Source organism: Stigmatopora nigra, chromosome 20, assembly GCF_051989575.1.
Source record: "Stigmatopora nigra isolate UIUO_SnigA chromosome 20, RoL_Snig_1.1, whole genome shotgun sequence".
Classification (NCBI taxonomy): Eukaryota; Metazoa; Chordata; class Actinopteri; order Syngnathiformes; family Syngnathidae; genus Stigmatopora; species Stigmatopora nigra.
In genome coordinates this window covers 9,106,425-9,120,803 of record NC_135527.1, presented here as the reverse complement: position 1 = coordinate 9,120,803, position 14,379 = coordinate 9,106,425, and the positions used below count along the sequence as shown (strand labels likewise).

The window sequence follows — 14,379 nt, the reverse complement described above, 5'->3', positions numbered from 1 at the left end:
GAATTTCCCCAAAAACGTGTATTTTGGGGACTATATATATATATATTTAGTTGCTTATCGGCCAACACGCTTCCCGTGGAAGTTGATAAGCACAACAAAATTGGCGCCTGCACCCTCAGTCAGTCCCATTCGCCATGAAGCTCGCCTCGACCGTCTTCATCTGGGCCGCCGTTACCGTGGTTACCGCCACAGACTTGTGCTACAGCGACCGAGACAAGGACCACCGGTTGCGGCTAAACTGCACGGCAGCCAATCTCCACGTTCTCCCCGAGGATGTCCAACCCACCACGGAGGTAAGCCACGGCTTAAGGTCTGTCCGTGCCATGGACTGACGTGGACGTCCAAACGTTGTAATTGGGGTAACAGAATGTCTTTTTGTGTCATGATGAGAAAACACGAAATTAAACTCATGCCGTGGCGGATTCTTTGATGCTTTTTGTTCGATGGACACTTGGTAGACAAGCACTCGCCTTGTGCTTCCTGAAAGATAATGTCCACCGCCGCCATGTCTTCCCTCGGCCAGGTTCTCTTGTTTCCCGGAAACCGCTTCTCCGACCTATCCTGGGAATCCTTCCGGATTTTGAGCCAGCTCCACGAGCTGGACCTGACGGCTAACGAGGTGTCGGGGGTGAGCGCCGTCACCGTGCCGCTCCTGCTCCATCTGGGCGTCCTCCGGCTGGGACGCAATCGGCTGACGACGCTACCCGGCCGGGCTTTCCTGGCTTGCCCCGCCTTGACGGAGCTCCACCTGAACGACAACGCCATCCAGTCTCTGGACCGGGACGCCTTTGCGGGACTGGGAGTTTTGGAAGTCCTGGACCTGTCGTCCAATCGCATCCGAGTCCTCCCCGCCCTCTTGCTCCGCCCGCTGCCCGTGATAGAAACGCTGTACCTGGAGAACAACCAGGTGAGGAAAGGAAGCTCTGGAGCCAGCTGGGGGCTGACTTGTGACTCGTTTGGGCCTCCTCAGGTCAGCGAGCTTGCGGACGATTGGTTCAACCCGCGGGAAGACGTGCCCTACCTGTTCCTCTCTGCCAACCCGTGGGCGTGTGCCTGCCAGCTGGTGTACTTGAACACCTACTTGAAAGACTTCTACTTCAACTTCTACGTGAGGGACGGCCCCATTAAATCCGTCGACCCCAAAAGTTTGGTGAGATCTCCCGACTCAAGCTCCGCCTCCTCACACTTTAACTTTAGCCAACCCTTGGTCACGCCCACTCTGGCTTTGCAGGTGTGCCACTCGCCTCCCAGGTTCAAGGGTCGAGCCGTCCACGACATCCAAGAGGACGACATATGCGGGTGGACTACGCTTCCGCCAACCGGCCCAGCCGCGACCACGCCAGGCCCGACCGCCAGGGTCACCGAATGGGAAGCCGGCAGAGGCGACGGGGCCGTGATTCGGCATCCTACGCCCACTACTTCCCCGGCGCCGCTTCCTACCACAACATGGATCTCCACCACTCTGACACCAACGCTTCCGCCAACTACTTCTCCAGCGCCGCTTCCGACCACGGCGTTGGATCCCACCACTCTGACGCCACGGCTGACCACCGAGCCCTTTGGGACATGGCGGCCGGTGGGCACGCGGGGTGAAGCGGTGTCCCTCCGCCGCTCGCCCGCCGTCTTTTGCGTGTGGTTGTTGGCCGGCTACGCCTGTCTGTGCGTGGCGGCGTTGGGGAGCATCCTCCTTACGTTGGTCAAACTAGCCATCTGGTACAAAGTAGCCTACAAGCCGCTAAGCTCCGCCCTCGCCGGGCGCCGCGGCGGAGCGGCGAAAGGCGGCCGCAGGCCGGTTTATCGTTCGGTGCTGTTCGTGAGCCGCGAGGCCGAGGCCATGTCGTACGTGACGAGCCTGCGCCGCGCACCCGGGACGGAGAGGGCGCTGGAGCAATGGAGCGGTGCCGTGGATGGGCCTCGGGGCGGCGAGGCGGGGGTCGGGTGGCGTCAACGTTTCAGCGTGCTTCTGCGGCAGGAGAGGGAGGTGCCGGGTGGGGGGAGGGAGGAGCGAGATTGGGTGGTGGGGGCGTGGTTGGCGCAACACCTTCCTGGCTCTCCGCCTACTGTTTTTTTCGACTCAAACGACACAAATGGTCTTGAATAGGCTTTTAGAGAGTGTTTTAGTCGCAGACGTCCAATTGTGGGAGGGTTGGCAGACGTTTAGTCACTGCCATCTCCTCCTGGTCCAAATGGGATGGACGTCTAGCGCCGTCAATTGCAAATAAACAAGAGCATTCAAAGCTAGTCTTGCCTGTCTATGCAAAACTACGCCAATCTGTGGCGATATTATGAATTGCTATCAGGTGCCTCGTCCCTTTCACTATGGAGCTTTTCTTGCTTAGCTTTTGCCTTGTTGCTACGGGAAAAGAAGTAATGCTGTGATTGGTAGATGCCTGCCTGCCTGCCCTGTCAGCCAATAGGAAAAGAGCACTTTTACAGGTGGCTCAAATCAACCCAATATGAATTAAAAGGTATATTAACACTCAACTAATAGGTTTTTTTTAAATCACTTTGAATGTATTTTTCGTCGTTGAATTTCATGCCTTTTCGACATGTTGGAATAACATCAAGTTAATGTATCGATCTCAAGTTTGCTGCTTTTCAAAACAAGAGCAAGCTTCTAGTTTATATTCACCTGGCGTCACGTAATGGCGTCATTTTTGTCACTTGACATCTTCCAATAAAATACTCAAAGATAGATCAGTCCTTAGACCAGAGACTCTCGGTGGTTGGAACAAAAAATGCCACGGGGATAGCTTTTATTTGCAAAGGGTGCCGGATGCAGAAGGGCGACTGAGTCCCTCCAGCTCGACGCACGACGGGAGCTGATGGCGGCGGGGCTGGTGGAGGGTCTCACCGAGGAGGAGGCGGGGAAGGCTCCAAGCAGAGCGAGGAGGCCCGGCCGGTATCGAACCAGCGAACCAAGAGCAAGAAATAAGGACGCATGGAGCGGTACGTGTCGCCTTTGTCTTTACGTGTGTGTGTTTACAAGGCGACTACGCCGCCATCATGTCCTCACGCCAACGCGCAAAAAGCGACCGGTCGTCCCTCGTCATGACGCCGTCAGAACGCCGGAGGGCGCCGTAGAGGCGCTGCGCCCTCAGTTGTCATGACAACTCTTGCCAACACACACGTGACCGCTAGAGCCGGAAAAAAAACACATTTGTCCTATTGTGTCTGGAAGCGAGACACATGGTTTGGAATGAGCCAGAACTCTCACCCACTTTCACGCTTTCCTCCGCAGGTGGGATCGCTCGCCGGCCGCCATCTCGTCCCCGTGGCGTGGCTCACCCAGGATCTCGGCCCTCGCCGTAGCTCGTCGCTAACGACGGGACGCCATCACAATCGGATTGGAATCCACCGGTCGTTCTCCAGATGGACTCGCCCGCCGCTCGGCCGGCGAGCGGATAGTGCAGGCTAGCGGGCGCAGCGGGCGCAGCGGGGGTGCCATGGAGTACCACTCTGGTGGTAGCCTGCCCCTGCTGGGGAGACCGCGCTATTGCCCCGGGGCCAACGCCAATGGCGGCTACCTCTGCGAGACGGGGCACTGTTGCGGTCAGACCGGATGCTGCACCTACTACTACGAGCTGTGGTGTGAGTGTTTGAAAAGTGACCATTTTGGGGGCGGGCCTGTCAAAAATGGCTGATGGGGCTAGCCATGATGCTCCATGACTAACTGATCTTTTCTTGGTAACGTGCAGGGTTCTGGTTGCTGTGGACGGCCCTCATCATGTTCAGCTGCTGTTGCGCCTACCGCCACCGCCGCGCCAAAGCTCGCGCTCAGCAGCAGCAGCGACGCCAGCGCGAGATCAGCCTGCTGGCGTACCAGGGCACCGCCTCCTACCCGTCCTCCATGCTGGACCTCAGTAAGCCCACCTAGTCACCCACTAGGCTACATGCTAGCTACGCTAACGTGGTACCCGCACGCAGGTTTCCTGGCGTCACTCAAGCTGCCCTCCTACGAGGAGGTGGCGGCGCGGCCTTCCACGCCGCCGCCCCCTTACAGCTCGGTGTTCACGGCGCCACGCTACCCGCAGCCCCCCCGCGCCGCCGACCCCCACCTGCTGACTCTGCACCGCCCCCTCAGCGACGGCCCCTCCTCCCTCAGCTCGGACAACAGGTGCGTATGCCCGAAAGGCCAAGGCGCCCTTTCTCATTTTCTGACCTGTCCGTCACCCCCCCCAGCTCCAGCTGCTCCTGCGACTCCTGCTGCCCTTCGTCCCCGTGTAGCTCCTCCCCCTCGGCTCCCCTGACCTACGAGACGGACACCAGCCACGCCTCCACGCCCAGCGAGGCGGCGGCGGCCCTCCCTTTTGACGTCGGAGCCGCGCGGACGGCTCCGCCCTCTCCCGACCCGGACGGTCCGAGCCCCGCTTCGCCGGCGGAGCGAGAGCCCGCCTGCCAGGTGCCGGGGTCGCCCGGCGAGGGCGCGGCTCCCCCCACCCCGGCCCCTCCCTCCGCCCTGGCCCCTCCCCGCACCTCGCCGTCCCCCCGGCCCTCCCCGTCGACGGCCAAGCAGACGCTCTTCTCGCCGTGCGTGGACGTCTTTGAAGCGGAGGCGGGCGAGGATGATGACGACGAGGACGAGGACGTGGACGCCGACGAGAGCCAGTATCGCCACCGGCGTCTGACGGGCGATTCGGGCATCGAGGTGTGCCGCTGCCGCGTCCAAGGCCAGGAGACGCGGGAGGAGGACGCCGAGCCAGAGAGGGAACGGGACCCCGACGTCCACGACAGCACCGACTGTCCCTCCAAGCGCACGCCCTTGCCGTGCCCGCCCCCCGAGGAGGTGGTGATCGTGGTGGAGACGGCCTGAGAGGCGGAGACGGCCTGAGAGGCGGAGCCGGCCGGCCGGCCGTGGAGCGCACTGGGAAAGACGCAACTTTCCTCCTATGCTACGTGTCAGCTCACCTGCGCCCCCATTGGACCTTTCCTGACATTTCTCCATTGAATGTGGACGTTGACTGCTGGAGTCAATGAACTTCTCCAAATAATTTGACCATGCTACACCGGCCTTTGCCCAGACAAAAAAAAAGCAGGCACTATCCTAGTTGGAAGGGAATATTTCCCGGCGGGCCGTCATCGTTTAGAGTAGGACGCGTCCCGTCGGGCGCCGCCACTTCCCCATTGGTCCTATTAAACCTTCTGTACACTTTATTAGTGGGAATGATCTCCTGTGCTAATGTTGACGTGACAGGCGGGCGAGTGGAAGATACTTTCCGTGTACTCCGTGTGGTGCTTTTTTGGTCTTTAGCGCCCCCCCCCGTGGTAGATTACTGTTACTACAGCTAGCCGAGTTTGTAGCGCTCTTCTTCTTTCTCCTCCTGTGGCTTTTTACCCAAGTGGAAACATTCGAAACGATTGTATAAGTTTGCCCAACAAGGAAAGCCACCGTGAAGATTTGATTTGGGGTGGGCGGGGCTTACCCGTCGCACTATTAGTCCCGGTGATCTCCAACGTGTGTTTTTGTGCGTTAAGCCGTGCTAAATAAACCAACCCCGCGTCCAATCTGTCCTTTATTGACCATGTTTGGGTTTCCCACCTCAAGCACGGGCACCCGGGGGGGCCCAACCGGCCCTGGCCGTCACGGCCATTTTGTAAGGTAGCGGCTGCAGGACCACGCCCAGGCGTCCGCGCAGGTCGGGAGGCGGGGCCCCGGGGGGGAGCACGAAGCTCATTCGCTGGAGCATGGTAGACAGGAAAAGAAAGAGCTCTGTCCTGGCTAGCGATTCGCCCACGCAGATGCGAGGCCCCGCCCCAAACGGCAGGAAGCGGGACGGCGTCACCCGGCGACCTCTCTCGTCCAGAAAGCGACCTGGAAACGTTGGACGCCATCCATCATTCGTACTTAGTCGGCATGACCTATGACCTACCCGGAGTGAACAGGTCGGGGTGCTCCCAGTGGGCGGGGTCGTGATGGATGGCCCACATGTTGACCAACACCCGAGTCCCGCGGTGGACGGCGTGATGGCCGATGCTACGGCCGGAGAGTTAGCGAGTGGGCGCGGTGGCCCCGCCCCACGTGCTTGGACTTACCTGCTGTCGGTCATGGCAACGTGCGGGATCAAGACCGGGCTGACCGGCCGGATCCGCATCCCCTCGCTGATGACGGCGTCCAGATACGGTAGGCGCGCCCGATCTGCCGCCCGCACCGCTCGATCGCCCACCTCGTCATCCAGTTCCGTCTGCACGCGCTCCTGGACCTGTAGAGGGCGCAACTCAACCCCTGTCTGTTGCCCGGGTCTCCCCGCCTACCTCGGGGTGATGGAGCAAGTAGGCCAGGATCCAGAGAAGCGTGGTAGACGTGGTCTCCACGCCGGCACCGAAGGCTTCCGCCGCCGTCATCAACACGTGGTCGTCGGTGATGTGCTCGCCGTCGGACCCGGAAGAACTTTGACCTTTCAGCAAAGCGTCCAGAAGATCTCGAGGCTCGCTTTGACTCGGTGAGGCCTTAAAAGGTCAAGTTGGCTTGACAGGGTTCAAAAGGAAGCCTCCGGATTTGACGTTTTCCTCGCACCTTGTGTTCCCGCAGCTTTCGCGCCAGGAGGCGGTCTCTCACGGCGATGCAGGATTTCAGTTCAGTCAGTGACGCGTTGGGGAAAACCTGAGGGCCAGCCGTCTCCCTGTCAAAACCCCCCACGGGAGGACCTAGGGGTGGACTCGTACCTTCATCCAGGAGAAAACGTCCACCAGTCCTCCCCGGGTGATGGTGCGCACGATACCGTGGTTGTAGCGCAAGACCTCTTCCAGTTCCTGGTCCCCGCGTTTGTAGGCGGAGCCAAACACCAGCGTGCAGACCACATTGGTCACGGCCGCCGTCACCGCCGCCGACGGATCCACGCTACGGCCTTCCCCGGACAGTAGGTCGTGGCAGAGGCCCTCCGCCTCGGACAGAACTGAAAAAATGGACCCGTCTCGAACCCGTGTCTGTATGAGAAGACCAAAAATAAAATATTCTCACCCATCTCCTGCAAACGGTTGCTTCCTTCTCCAAACAGAGCGAAGGACGCGTGGACCAGACGGCGGTGAAGCTTCCACAGAGGCGAGTAGTCGGCGAAGGCGATGTCTTTTCCCCCGCGGGTCAGAAGGTCGGTGGTCACCATGCTGGGGCGTCCGGCGAAATCCCGACCTCGTTGTAGGAGAACTTCTTTGGCCTGGACGTGGTCGTTGATGACCACAGTGCGGTGCGGACCCAGGTAGACTTCGAACAGCGGCCCATATCTGCCACACTACTTTAATTATTGGCCGTAATATTTCAATAGACATTATTAAACCTGTTTTGGGAAATATTACAGTCAATAATTCCGAAATTAGCTCATGAAATATCGATAAAACAAAGAAAAATGTCAATTCACTATAGTTCACTGGCTTGAGGCTATACACACTTTGGCCACAGGTAGGCACTAATGAGTAGAGAAGCACAGTCATGACGACGCTAGGTGATGGAAGAAGAAGGCGTATTTTGAAAATGTTATGATTTACGTACTGTTTATTTATGTTCGTTTTTACGTTTTGATAACGCTTTTGGGTGGCATACACAAGGACAGCTTGCACCTGAGTGTTGTTATAGTGATTTCTATGAGTTCTTAACCGAATATTCCTGCTTTAGGATGCAATTTGAAGCAAAATACTATGTTTGAAAATCATGAACATATTTAAAGTGACTTTAAGTATGAATGCATGCTAGTTTTATTATTTGAATGGTGGTAAATGAATTAAGTTGATCTGTAAAAAGTATAAACAGTATGTTTAAGGTGACTTATTTCGGTTGAAACTGCCAAAAAGACAACAAAAAGCCAATCATAATAATCAAAATAGCTCACCTTGTGCCCAACTGCGTGAAGAGCAGGTGAGGGGGCGTACGTCCCCCCAGCCAAGGAAGGCTCCCCACCACAGGCAGACGCGGGAGGCCCGGCATCCCACCCCGGCGCCGAGTGGTCGCCACGGCCAGGATGGCCAGCGCGGTGAGGACGAGCGGCACTGAAATGAACGGCCAACAAAACAGCCACATGGTGATGAAAATAAGACGCGTGGGAGTGGCGCTCGCCTTTTTAACTTTCCGCCTGGGCCTTGAGCGTGTTTATCTGTGCCGGGCGACCTTGTGGTGTCACGTTGCGTGCCAGTTCAGATGTGGATTCAAAAGAAAAGAAGAAACTATTTAGCTAGCCAGCTATCAAGACTTTTAGGATAGGATTTTATTACATTCATACATTCTTGGCCAGTGCATATCGATTAGCAATATATTGCCTGGTGTAGGCCCATCTTAAGTCAAGAGCAGCCAGGCTCGCGGGGGTGCTGGAGCCCAGGCCAGTCGGCAACAGGTAGAAGGTGACAATAGACCCGGCCACTACTGATGTTTTCCCACCCCTAGAGAAAGCGCCGCCTAGAGGGGGCGACACTGAGACCGCCGGCATCCTCGGATGTGCGGTTGTCGCCATGGCGACCGTATCCCCGCATCCGAGAATCCGCAGCAACACGTTGGGCACATTTCAATGCTCTGTCGTCGCAATGTTGTTGTTGTTGTTGTCGTCGTGTGGATGGCGCGGGTGGGCATCCAGAGAGGCGTCGCCATGGAAACAAGCGGCTCTGGCCCGGCCCGCCGGTGGTCCCGCACCCGAGCGGTGCCGCAGTGAGGAAAGCCCGCCGCTCCTTTTATGGCATGGGGATGCCCGCCGTCACCGCAGGAAGTCGGCCATGTTTGGGCATCCTCGACGCGCACGGAGGGGGGAATCCCTGGCGCCGCTCTCCGCCAATCAGGCGGCGCCGGCGTTGCCGCGGAGACGGAGGGTATAAAAGACCCGGCCGAGGACCGGAGCTCGGCATCCTCGTCGCCAATCCGACGTAGCGACGCGAACCGTCCCGGCCGAAACCCCCTCGTAGGGAATTCCCGCCCGCTCGTCCGCCGCCATGCTCGCCGAGCGCCACCGCAGCTTCCTGTCCGACTTTGAGGACGCGTGCAGCGCCTGGGTGAACGGCGCCGAGTCCGACCGCCTGGATGTGGAGGAACTACCGGGTGAGTGGTGGGATTGTGGCTAAAGCTTGGCTAAAGCGTCGCCGTCTGTTATGCAACCGTGCTGAATGTGCCCCCTCCCTCCCTCCCTTCCAGTGGTCTCGCCGGGAACGGACGCCTCCGATTCCGATTTCTTCTCCGACTTCAGCGACTCCGACTCGCTCTCGCTGTCGCCCTCGCTGGACTTTGGCGGCGGCTTCCCGCCCGAACCGGTGGCGGCCGCGGGTTTGAGCAGCACGGCGGACGCCATCCTCAACATGATTACGGAGATCGTGGGGATCTGCACGGAAATGGAGCAGGCGGGTGACGCAGCCCACGCCCCCGGGGCCACGGTTAAGGGCGAGTCGGCCGGATACCCGGTCACGCCGTCCACTCCGGACTTTGTCATAGAGGTCCCGTTGAGCCAAGATGGAGGCCGGGGAGAGGCCAAGGGGCCGGAGGTCAAGCGGGAAGAGGACTGGGAGGCGGAGCGGGTGAAAACCGCGCCCTCCACTCTGGACCCCGAGCTCCTGTCGTCCCTCCTGCAGGGCGCCTTCCCCACGGCGCACCTGGGCGGCGTCCCGGCGGGCGGCAAATCATCCCGGAAGGCCCGCGGCTCCGTGGCCAAGAGCGGCGCCAAGAGCAAGGCCAAGGCCAAGGCTTTCCCTTGCTCGGTGGAAGGCTGCGAGCGGCGCTTTTCGCGCTCGGACGAACTCAACAGACACGTGCGCGTGCACACGGGACAGAAGCCCTTCCAGTGTGGCGTGTGCGCCCGCAGCTTCAGCCGCAGCGACCACCTGACCACGCACACGCGCACCCACACCGGCGAGAAGCCCTTCTCCTGCGACGTGTGCGGGAAGCGCTTTGCGCGCAGCGACGAGAGGAAGCGGCACGGCCGCGTGCACGTCAAGCAGCAGCTTCGGGCGCAGATGATGGCCGCCTACTCGTTGGCCGTCTGCGCCGTGTGAGGCGGCGGCGACGGCGGAAAGCTTTGCCAATCCCCGAAAAGTTCCTCTTTCGGCCTCCCGGCTCCGGCGAGACGTGTTGACGTTCCTGCATGAGGGTGAAAAGTGACGTGACCTCTATGTTTGTACAATAGCTCTATTTTTCTAGATGTTTCTATTCTCGTCATGTGACTTTTCTATGACTTGCACTAAAGCATTGTGGGATACATGTCCATGTCCCAGCTTGAGGATGCTTCGATTAAAAACAAATGGAAACAAATCTGCTCTGCGTACTTATGCAGTGTGTGTAGGTGTATGTATGTGTGTGTGCGTTTGAGCGGACTGGAAAGGTTGAGTCTCCATGGCAACTGAAGTTATGTGAGTCATCTCCACCGCGTTCCCAACGCAAGGTCACTGTGGCGTCGTGAGGCATCTCCATGACGACCCCGCGTCCTGCCAAGGTTAGCCAACAAGTGTCACCTGACCCCGAAGGTCATACAGGCAGCAATGAGGCTGCACGTAAGAGGCTAAAACGATAGTTAATTATCTAATTCATGACGCAGTGAGAATTCAAATCAAGGAATGGGGGGACAAAAGAGTGGAAAAAGTGCCTTTTATTGTCCGTCAAGTTTATAACTTGCACTCAGAAACGTCCTGTGATTAGTTGGACTGTGGACCTTAAGGAAGTAGTAAACATACAGCCTGAATGTTATTACATGAATTCGCTTTTCCCTTAAAACTTCTACTCATTCCTGTCCGCTACGCGGCACTAAAGAATGTTATTGTTTACATCCGGGTATTCAGTCTGTTACTGCTGTCCACGACTGATGACGTACGGTGAAGGAGCGACTCTGATACCCGGTGCAGCTAAGCTACAAGTCACTCATATTTTGACGGGAAGGACCATTTTTTCCTGCGCAATTCGTTGAAAGTGGGTGAGCCGTGAAGTCCAATTCGCGTTTTTGACGGTAACGTGAAAGGCCACTGAAAATTTGACGTTTTGGAACAGCGTCCAGGTACGGAAGGTAGCTTCTTTAGCATGCTAACGCATTTCTTTCACACTAAACGTGCACGAAGGGCAATTATAACTATGTCAAATGATAGGTTATTGAGGCCAATGTTTGTAACGTCGAGAGACATTCATAATTTGTTCATAGCATCATTTTCAACGACAAATGTCGGTTTCAAAATCATGCACTTTCAGTTTAACTGCGCTCGGCAACGTTTCCATAATACAAACGTTTGCTCTTTTGTTGTTGTTTTTTTTAATGACAATGGCAATTTGGTCACAGACGCCCACCCCGTCGTGGGACCATGTATGACTCAAAATGTCCCATCTGCCTGGACCGCTTCAAGAACATGGCTTACTTGAACAGCTGCCGACACCGCTTCTGCTCGGGGTGCATCGAGGAGTGGTCCCACACCAAGGCCGAGTGCCCCCTCTGCAAGCAGCCATTTTCCTCCATCCTGCAGTCGGACGACGTCCAAAAGGAAAACACTCGCCAGGGGGTCAAAGCGGGGCCCGTCGAATTGCAGCGCACTCGCTGGAGTCGGCGCAAAGCAGAGAGGGACGCCCGACGCGCGGCGGAGGACTGCGGCGGCAACGATTGGGCGCCGCGGGAGTTCGCCGCCCGACTGGCCGCCAGGCTGAGGACGCAGCGGGAAGGCTCGGAGCCGCGGCGCCTCAGCGAGAACGAGACGTTGGCCTTTCGCCGAGGCCTCTACCTCAGCGGAATCCGCGCGCAACTAGTGCCCGGCGTGGGAGCGGCCCCGCCCCCTCGCGACCCGGCCCCGCCTCCGCGGGACCGACTGCAGACTTGGCTGCGGCGCGAGCTGACGGTGCTGTTGGGGCCGCGGGGCGGCGGGCCGGCGGGCAGCTTTCACCAACTGGTGATCGGGCGGCTGGTCCGCCACGGCCTGGAGGAGGGCGGAGACCCGGCGGACGCCGAAGAGGAGCTTCGCTCGGTGCTGTCGACCCGAACCCATCATTTCCTGCACGAGCTGCGCTGCTTCGCCCGCTCGCCGCTCAGCATGGATGAGTACGACCTCCGGGTGCAGTACCACCCGCCCGCCGCCGACCCCGGCGACCCTAACCCCGAGCCGCCCCCCGGCGAGGAGCCGCCGGGGCCGTCGAACGCATCGGCTCCCACGTCGGCGCCCCCTAGCCCCGGGGGGGAGGATGACGAAAACGAATGCATGATCGTGGACTACAAAAAACCGATGGCCGAGCGCACGCCGGAACTGGTGCACCTGTCGTCCGATTCGGAATGCCCCTCGCCAGTGGCCCCTCCCTTGGAGGCCTGCCCGGAGACGGAGGCCCCGCCCACTTCGGATCAAAAAATGAAGAAAAAAAGGATGAAAAGCAGCCCCAAGCGATTGATGGAAAGCAGTGGTTGGGCCACGCCCTCCCCCGACAGACTTTTGAACCCCAGCTGGGTATTGTCCTCGTCTCCGTCCCCGTCTCCATCGCCGTTTTCCGTCCACTCCTGCTCGCCGCCACCGTGCCACCTTTTGCCGTCTTACCCCGTGGACGAAAAGCCCCGCGGGAAGATGAAGTCCAAGAGCCGACACCTGAAACGCGACGGCGACGTCAAGCGGCGGCGAGGGAGGGGCGGCGACAAGAAAAGCCAAAGGTGAGGGCTACCTGTACTTGATGCTAAAAAGCTATTCAAAAAACCATAACACGCTTTTCCGTCCCGCAGCTCGGCAAAATACCGACGCGACCGCAGTCCCAGCGTGGAGATCGTGTACGAGGGTGCCGCCCCACCCAAGCGCCGGCGCGAGACGCGGCCACGCGACAGGTACAAAATTGACCACGTCGAGGCTACGCCGTGGCTAACCTTTTCCAACGTTGGCAGGTTTCCGCTCATTATCACGCTGGACAGCGACAGCGAGGACGACGGGGGCTTATCAAACCAAACCCCCAAGCGGGTAGAGAGCGTCACTCCGCCCCTGGACCTTCAAGACCCTCACGCCAGCGACATGGGAAGCCACCCTAGCTCGCCACTCCTTTTCTCACTGCCGTCGTGGCCCTGCGAGGTGGCGGCGACGGCAGCGGAGGGGGGCGACGGAGCCGTATCAAACCAAACCCCCAACCGGGTAGAGAGCGTCACTCCGCAACTGGACGTTCAAGAACCTGACAGCGTCAACACAGAAAGCGACCCTAGCTCGCCGCTCCTTTTACCAGCGCCGCCCTTGTGGCCCTGCGAGGTGGCGGCAGCGGAGAAGGACGACGGCCTTCCGGACGAACCCCAAAGCAGCGCCACAGAGGTCGCGAGGACCCCATCGCCGCTCAACCTTCAGGTAAGCGAGAGCGGCGGCGACTCGGCAGCGAATGGGATTGGACCAAGTCCCCCGCCGCCCCCCTTTGAGCAATCCAACCCGGATGGAGAAGAAAAGCTATCACTGCTCAACTGCTTGATTCAAGTAGACACGGCACCAGTAAGTCAACCCAGCGCCCCGCCCTCCCCCTCACTCTTGGTCACATGACCCGCATTGTGCACCCCCCCCCTTTTTTTGACTCTCTAAGTGCTGTTGCCCCAGCAACACTGTTCCACTGTTGTGCGCTTCGCTCTCATGCCACTGGAGGGTGCTATGTTTCTAAAAAAGAAAAATGTTGCTGTTTTTAACTCATTCACTGACAGTCACATCAGACCCAGTTGGCATGAAGTAACATTTCACTGCCAATGAGGGCGCTAGACGTTGAGTCGAATTTGACTGGAGACCTGCCAAACCCTCCCAGTCAAATTGGATTGGACGTCTAGCCTCATCAATGGCAGCCAGCAGTTTTGGCTCATTTAAAAGTACAACTTTGAATAGACATTTTACATTTTGGCATCACCAGGTTTGTCATTGATGTCATGTTTTTATATGTTTTTTTCTCCAGTACATGAAAATAAACAAAATGTGAATCAAAACAAAAAATTCCAATAAAAATAAACGTTTACACCCCCAAAGGAAACAAACAGTAGTTTTTCAATTCTTAGTATTGAACTCATCACCCGCCATTTTACAACAATAGACATCCACGTCAATGCCCGACGCCAAAGACGCTGGTGGTTCATGCTGTCCATCTGTGGGAGGGGGGGCGTCAGAAGCCCCCCCCCCCCCCCCCCCCCCCGGCCATGTTGGCCAACCCCCACCACAATAAACACTTTGAGGTGTTTTTGAAATATGTCCGTCATTGTGTGGAAGCATTTGGCCGCCACGCCCACACCGGAGCGCATCAGCGCGGTCCATTGTTAGCAGTCGCTAAGCAACAAGGCGCTCTGTTGTCAAGGACGACCGGCGTTCTGCCAAGCGCACGCAGTATGATGCAATGAGCTCGGCGCAACGTCCCTCGTCATTTGGACGTCGTTTTGTGGCCCTTGTAGTCCTCTTCAAGACATTTGTAGTCATTCCAAACGCCCAACCGGGAGTCGGCGCTTTTCGGGAAACGCCCTCTGATCA

General features: G+C 58.1%; 5 protein-coding genes across 8 annotated transcripts; 4 read left to right on the top strand and 1 right to left on the bottom strand.

The window, feature by feature from the left end:
* The first annotated feature begins 134 nt into the window (after positions 1-134).
* On the top strand, positions 135-3,323 carry LOC144213961 (uncharacterized). The gene is made up of 7 exons (XM_077742686.1): positions 135-293; positions 524-907; positions 971-1,150; positions 1,232-1,981; positions 2,769-2,902; positions 2,990-3,100; positions 3,242-3,323. The coding sequence occupies exons 1-7, from the start codon at positions 135-137 to the stop codon at positions 3,321-3,323; spliced, it is 1,800 nt and encodes a 599-aa protein (XP_077598812.1).
* On the top strand, positions 2,782-5,505 carry LOC144213288 (uncharacterized). The gene is made up of 5 exons (XM_077741665.1): positions 2,782-2,949; positions 3,242-3,591; positions 3,699-3,863; positions 3,928-4,117; positions 4,183-5,505. The coding sequence occupies exons 2-5, from the start codon at positions 3,447-3,449 to the stop codon at positions 4,811-4,813; spliced, it is 1,131 nt and encodes a 376-aa protein (XP_077597791.1). The 5' UTR covers positions 2,782-2,949; positions 3,242-3,446; the 3' UTR covers positions 4,814-5,505.
* Positions 5,501-8,052, bottom strand: cyp17a2 (cytochrome P450, family 17, subfamily A, polypeptide 2). Its single transcript, XM_077741662.1, has 8 exons — positions 7,821-8,052; positions 6,959-7,218; positions 6,664-6,893; positions 6,515-6,601; positions 6,253-6,447; positions 6,034-6,200; positions 5,871-5,974; positions 5,501-5,812 (listed from the first exon to the last, which is right to left on the bottom strand). Exons 1-8 carry the CDS (start codon positions 8,006-8,008, stop codon positions 5,541-5,543), a joined length of 1,503 nt encoding a protein of 500 aa, XP_077597788.1. The 5' UTR covers positions 8,009-8,052; the 3' UTR covers positions 5,501-5,540.
* Positions 8,053-8,785: 733 nt separating this feature from the next.
* Positions 8,786-10,210, top strand: LOC144213289 (uncharacterized). Its single transcript, XM_077741666.1, has 2 exons — positions 8,786-9,010; positions 9,104-10,210. The coding sequence occupies exons 1-2, from the start codon at positions 8,905-8,907 to the stop codon at positions 9,952-9,954; spliced, it is 957 nt and encodes a 318-aa protein (XP_077597792.1). The 5' UTR covers positions 8,786-8,904; the 3' UTR covers positions 9,955-10,210.
* A 507-nt stretch (positions 10,211-10,717) lies between these two features.
* On the top strand, positions 10,718-13,895 carry LOC144213896 (uncharacterized). 4 transcript variants are annotated; one of them, XM_077742622.1, is made up of 4 exons: positions 10,718-10,865; positions 11,223-12,563; positions 12,633-12,731; positions 12,789-13,895. In XM_077742622.1, exons 2-4 carry the CDS (start codon positions 11,245-11,247, stop codon positions 13,417-13,419), a joined length of 2,049 nt encoding a protein of 682 aa, XP_077598748.1. In that variant the 5' UTR covers positions 10,718-10,865; positions 11,223-11,244; the 3' UTR covers positions 13,420-13,895. The 4 variants fall into 4 exon arrangements, with proteins under 4 accessions (XP_077598748.1, XP_077598746.1, XP_077598747.1 ...); XM_077742620.1 differs by having other exon boundaries at positions 10,718-10,946; XM_077742621.1 differs by having other exon boundaries at positions 10,718-10,955.
* Positions 13,896-14,379: the final 484 nt, after the last annotated feature.

Bases quoted from the DNA above. Each gene is read 5' to 3' on its own strand.
- LOC144213961 (XM_077742686.1), top strand. From the start codon at position 135: ATGAAGCTCGCCTCGACCGTCTTCATCTGGGCCGCCGTTACCGTGGTT. The intron at 1,982-2,768 runs GTGCCGGGTGGG...TTATTTGCAAAG, and splicing joins TTCTGCGGCAGGAGAGGGAG to GGTGCCGGATGCAGAAGGGC. The intron at 3,101-3,241 runs GTTGTCATGACA...TTTCCTCCGCAG, and splicing joins GTAGAGGCGCTGCGCCCTCA to GTGGGATCGCTCGCCGGCCG.
- LOC144213288 (XM_077741665.1), top strand. From the start codon at position 3,447: ATGGAGTACCACTCTGGTGGTAGCCTGCCCCTGCTGGGGAGACCGCGC. The intron at 3,592-3,698 runs GTGAGTGTTTGA...GGTAACGTGCAG, and splicing joins CTACTACTACGAGCTGTGGT to GGTTCTGGTTGCTGTGGACG. The intron at 4,118-4,182 runs GTGCGTATGCCC...CACCCCCCCCAG, and splicing joins TCCCTCAGCTCGGACAACAG to CTCCAGCTGCTCCTGCGACT.
- cyp17a2 (XM_077741662.1), bottom strand. From the start codon at position 8,008: ATGTGGCTGTTTTGTTGGCCGTTCATTTCAGTGCCGCTCGTCCTCACC. The intron at 6,448-6,514 runs GTGCGAGGAAAA...TGACCTTTTAAG, and splicing joins GAAAGCTGCGGGAACACAAG to GCCTCACCGAGTCAAAGCGA. The intron at 5,975-6,033 runs GTAAGTCCAAGC...CTCCGGCCGTAG, and splicing joins GTTGCCATGACCGACAGCAG to CATCGGCCATCACGCCGTCC.
- LOC144213289 (XM_077741666.1), top strand. From the start codon at position 8,905: ATGCTCGCCGAGCGCCACCGCAGCTTCCTGTCCGACTTTGAGGACGCG. The intron at 9,011-9,103 runs GTGAGTGGTGGG...CCTCCCTTCCAG, and splicing joins GGATGTGGAGGAACTACCGG to TGGTCTCGCCGGGAACGGAC.
- LOC144213896 (XM_077742622.1), top strand. From the start codon at position 11,245: ATGTATGACTCAAAATGTCCCATCTGCCTGGACCGCTTCAAGAACATG. The intron at 12,564-12,632 runs GTGAGGGCTACC...TCCGTCCCGCAG, and splicing joins GGCGACAAGAAAAGCCAAAG to CTCGGCAAAATACCGACGCG. The intron at 12,732-12,788 runs GTACAAAATTGA...CAACGTTGGCAG, and splicing joins GAGACGCGGCCACGCGACAG to GTTTCCGCTCATTATCACGC.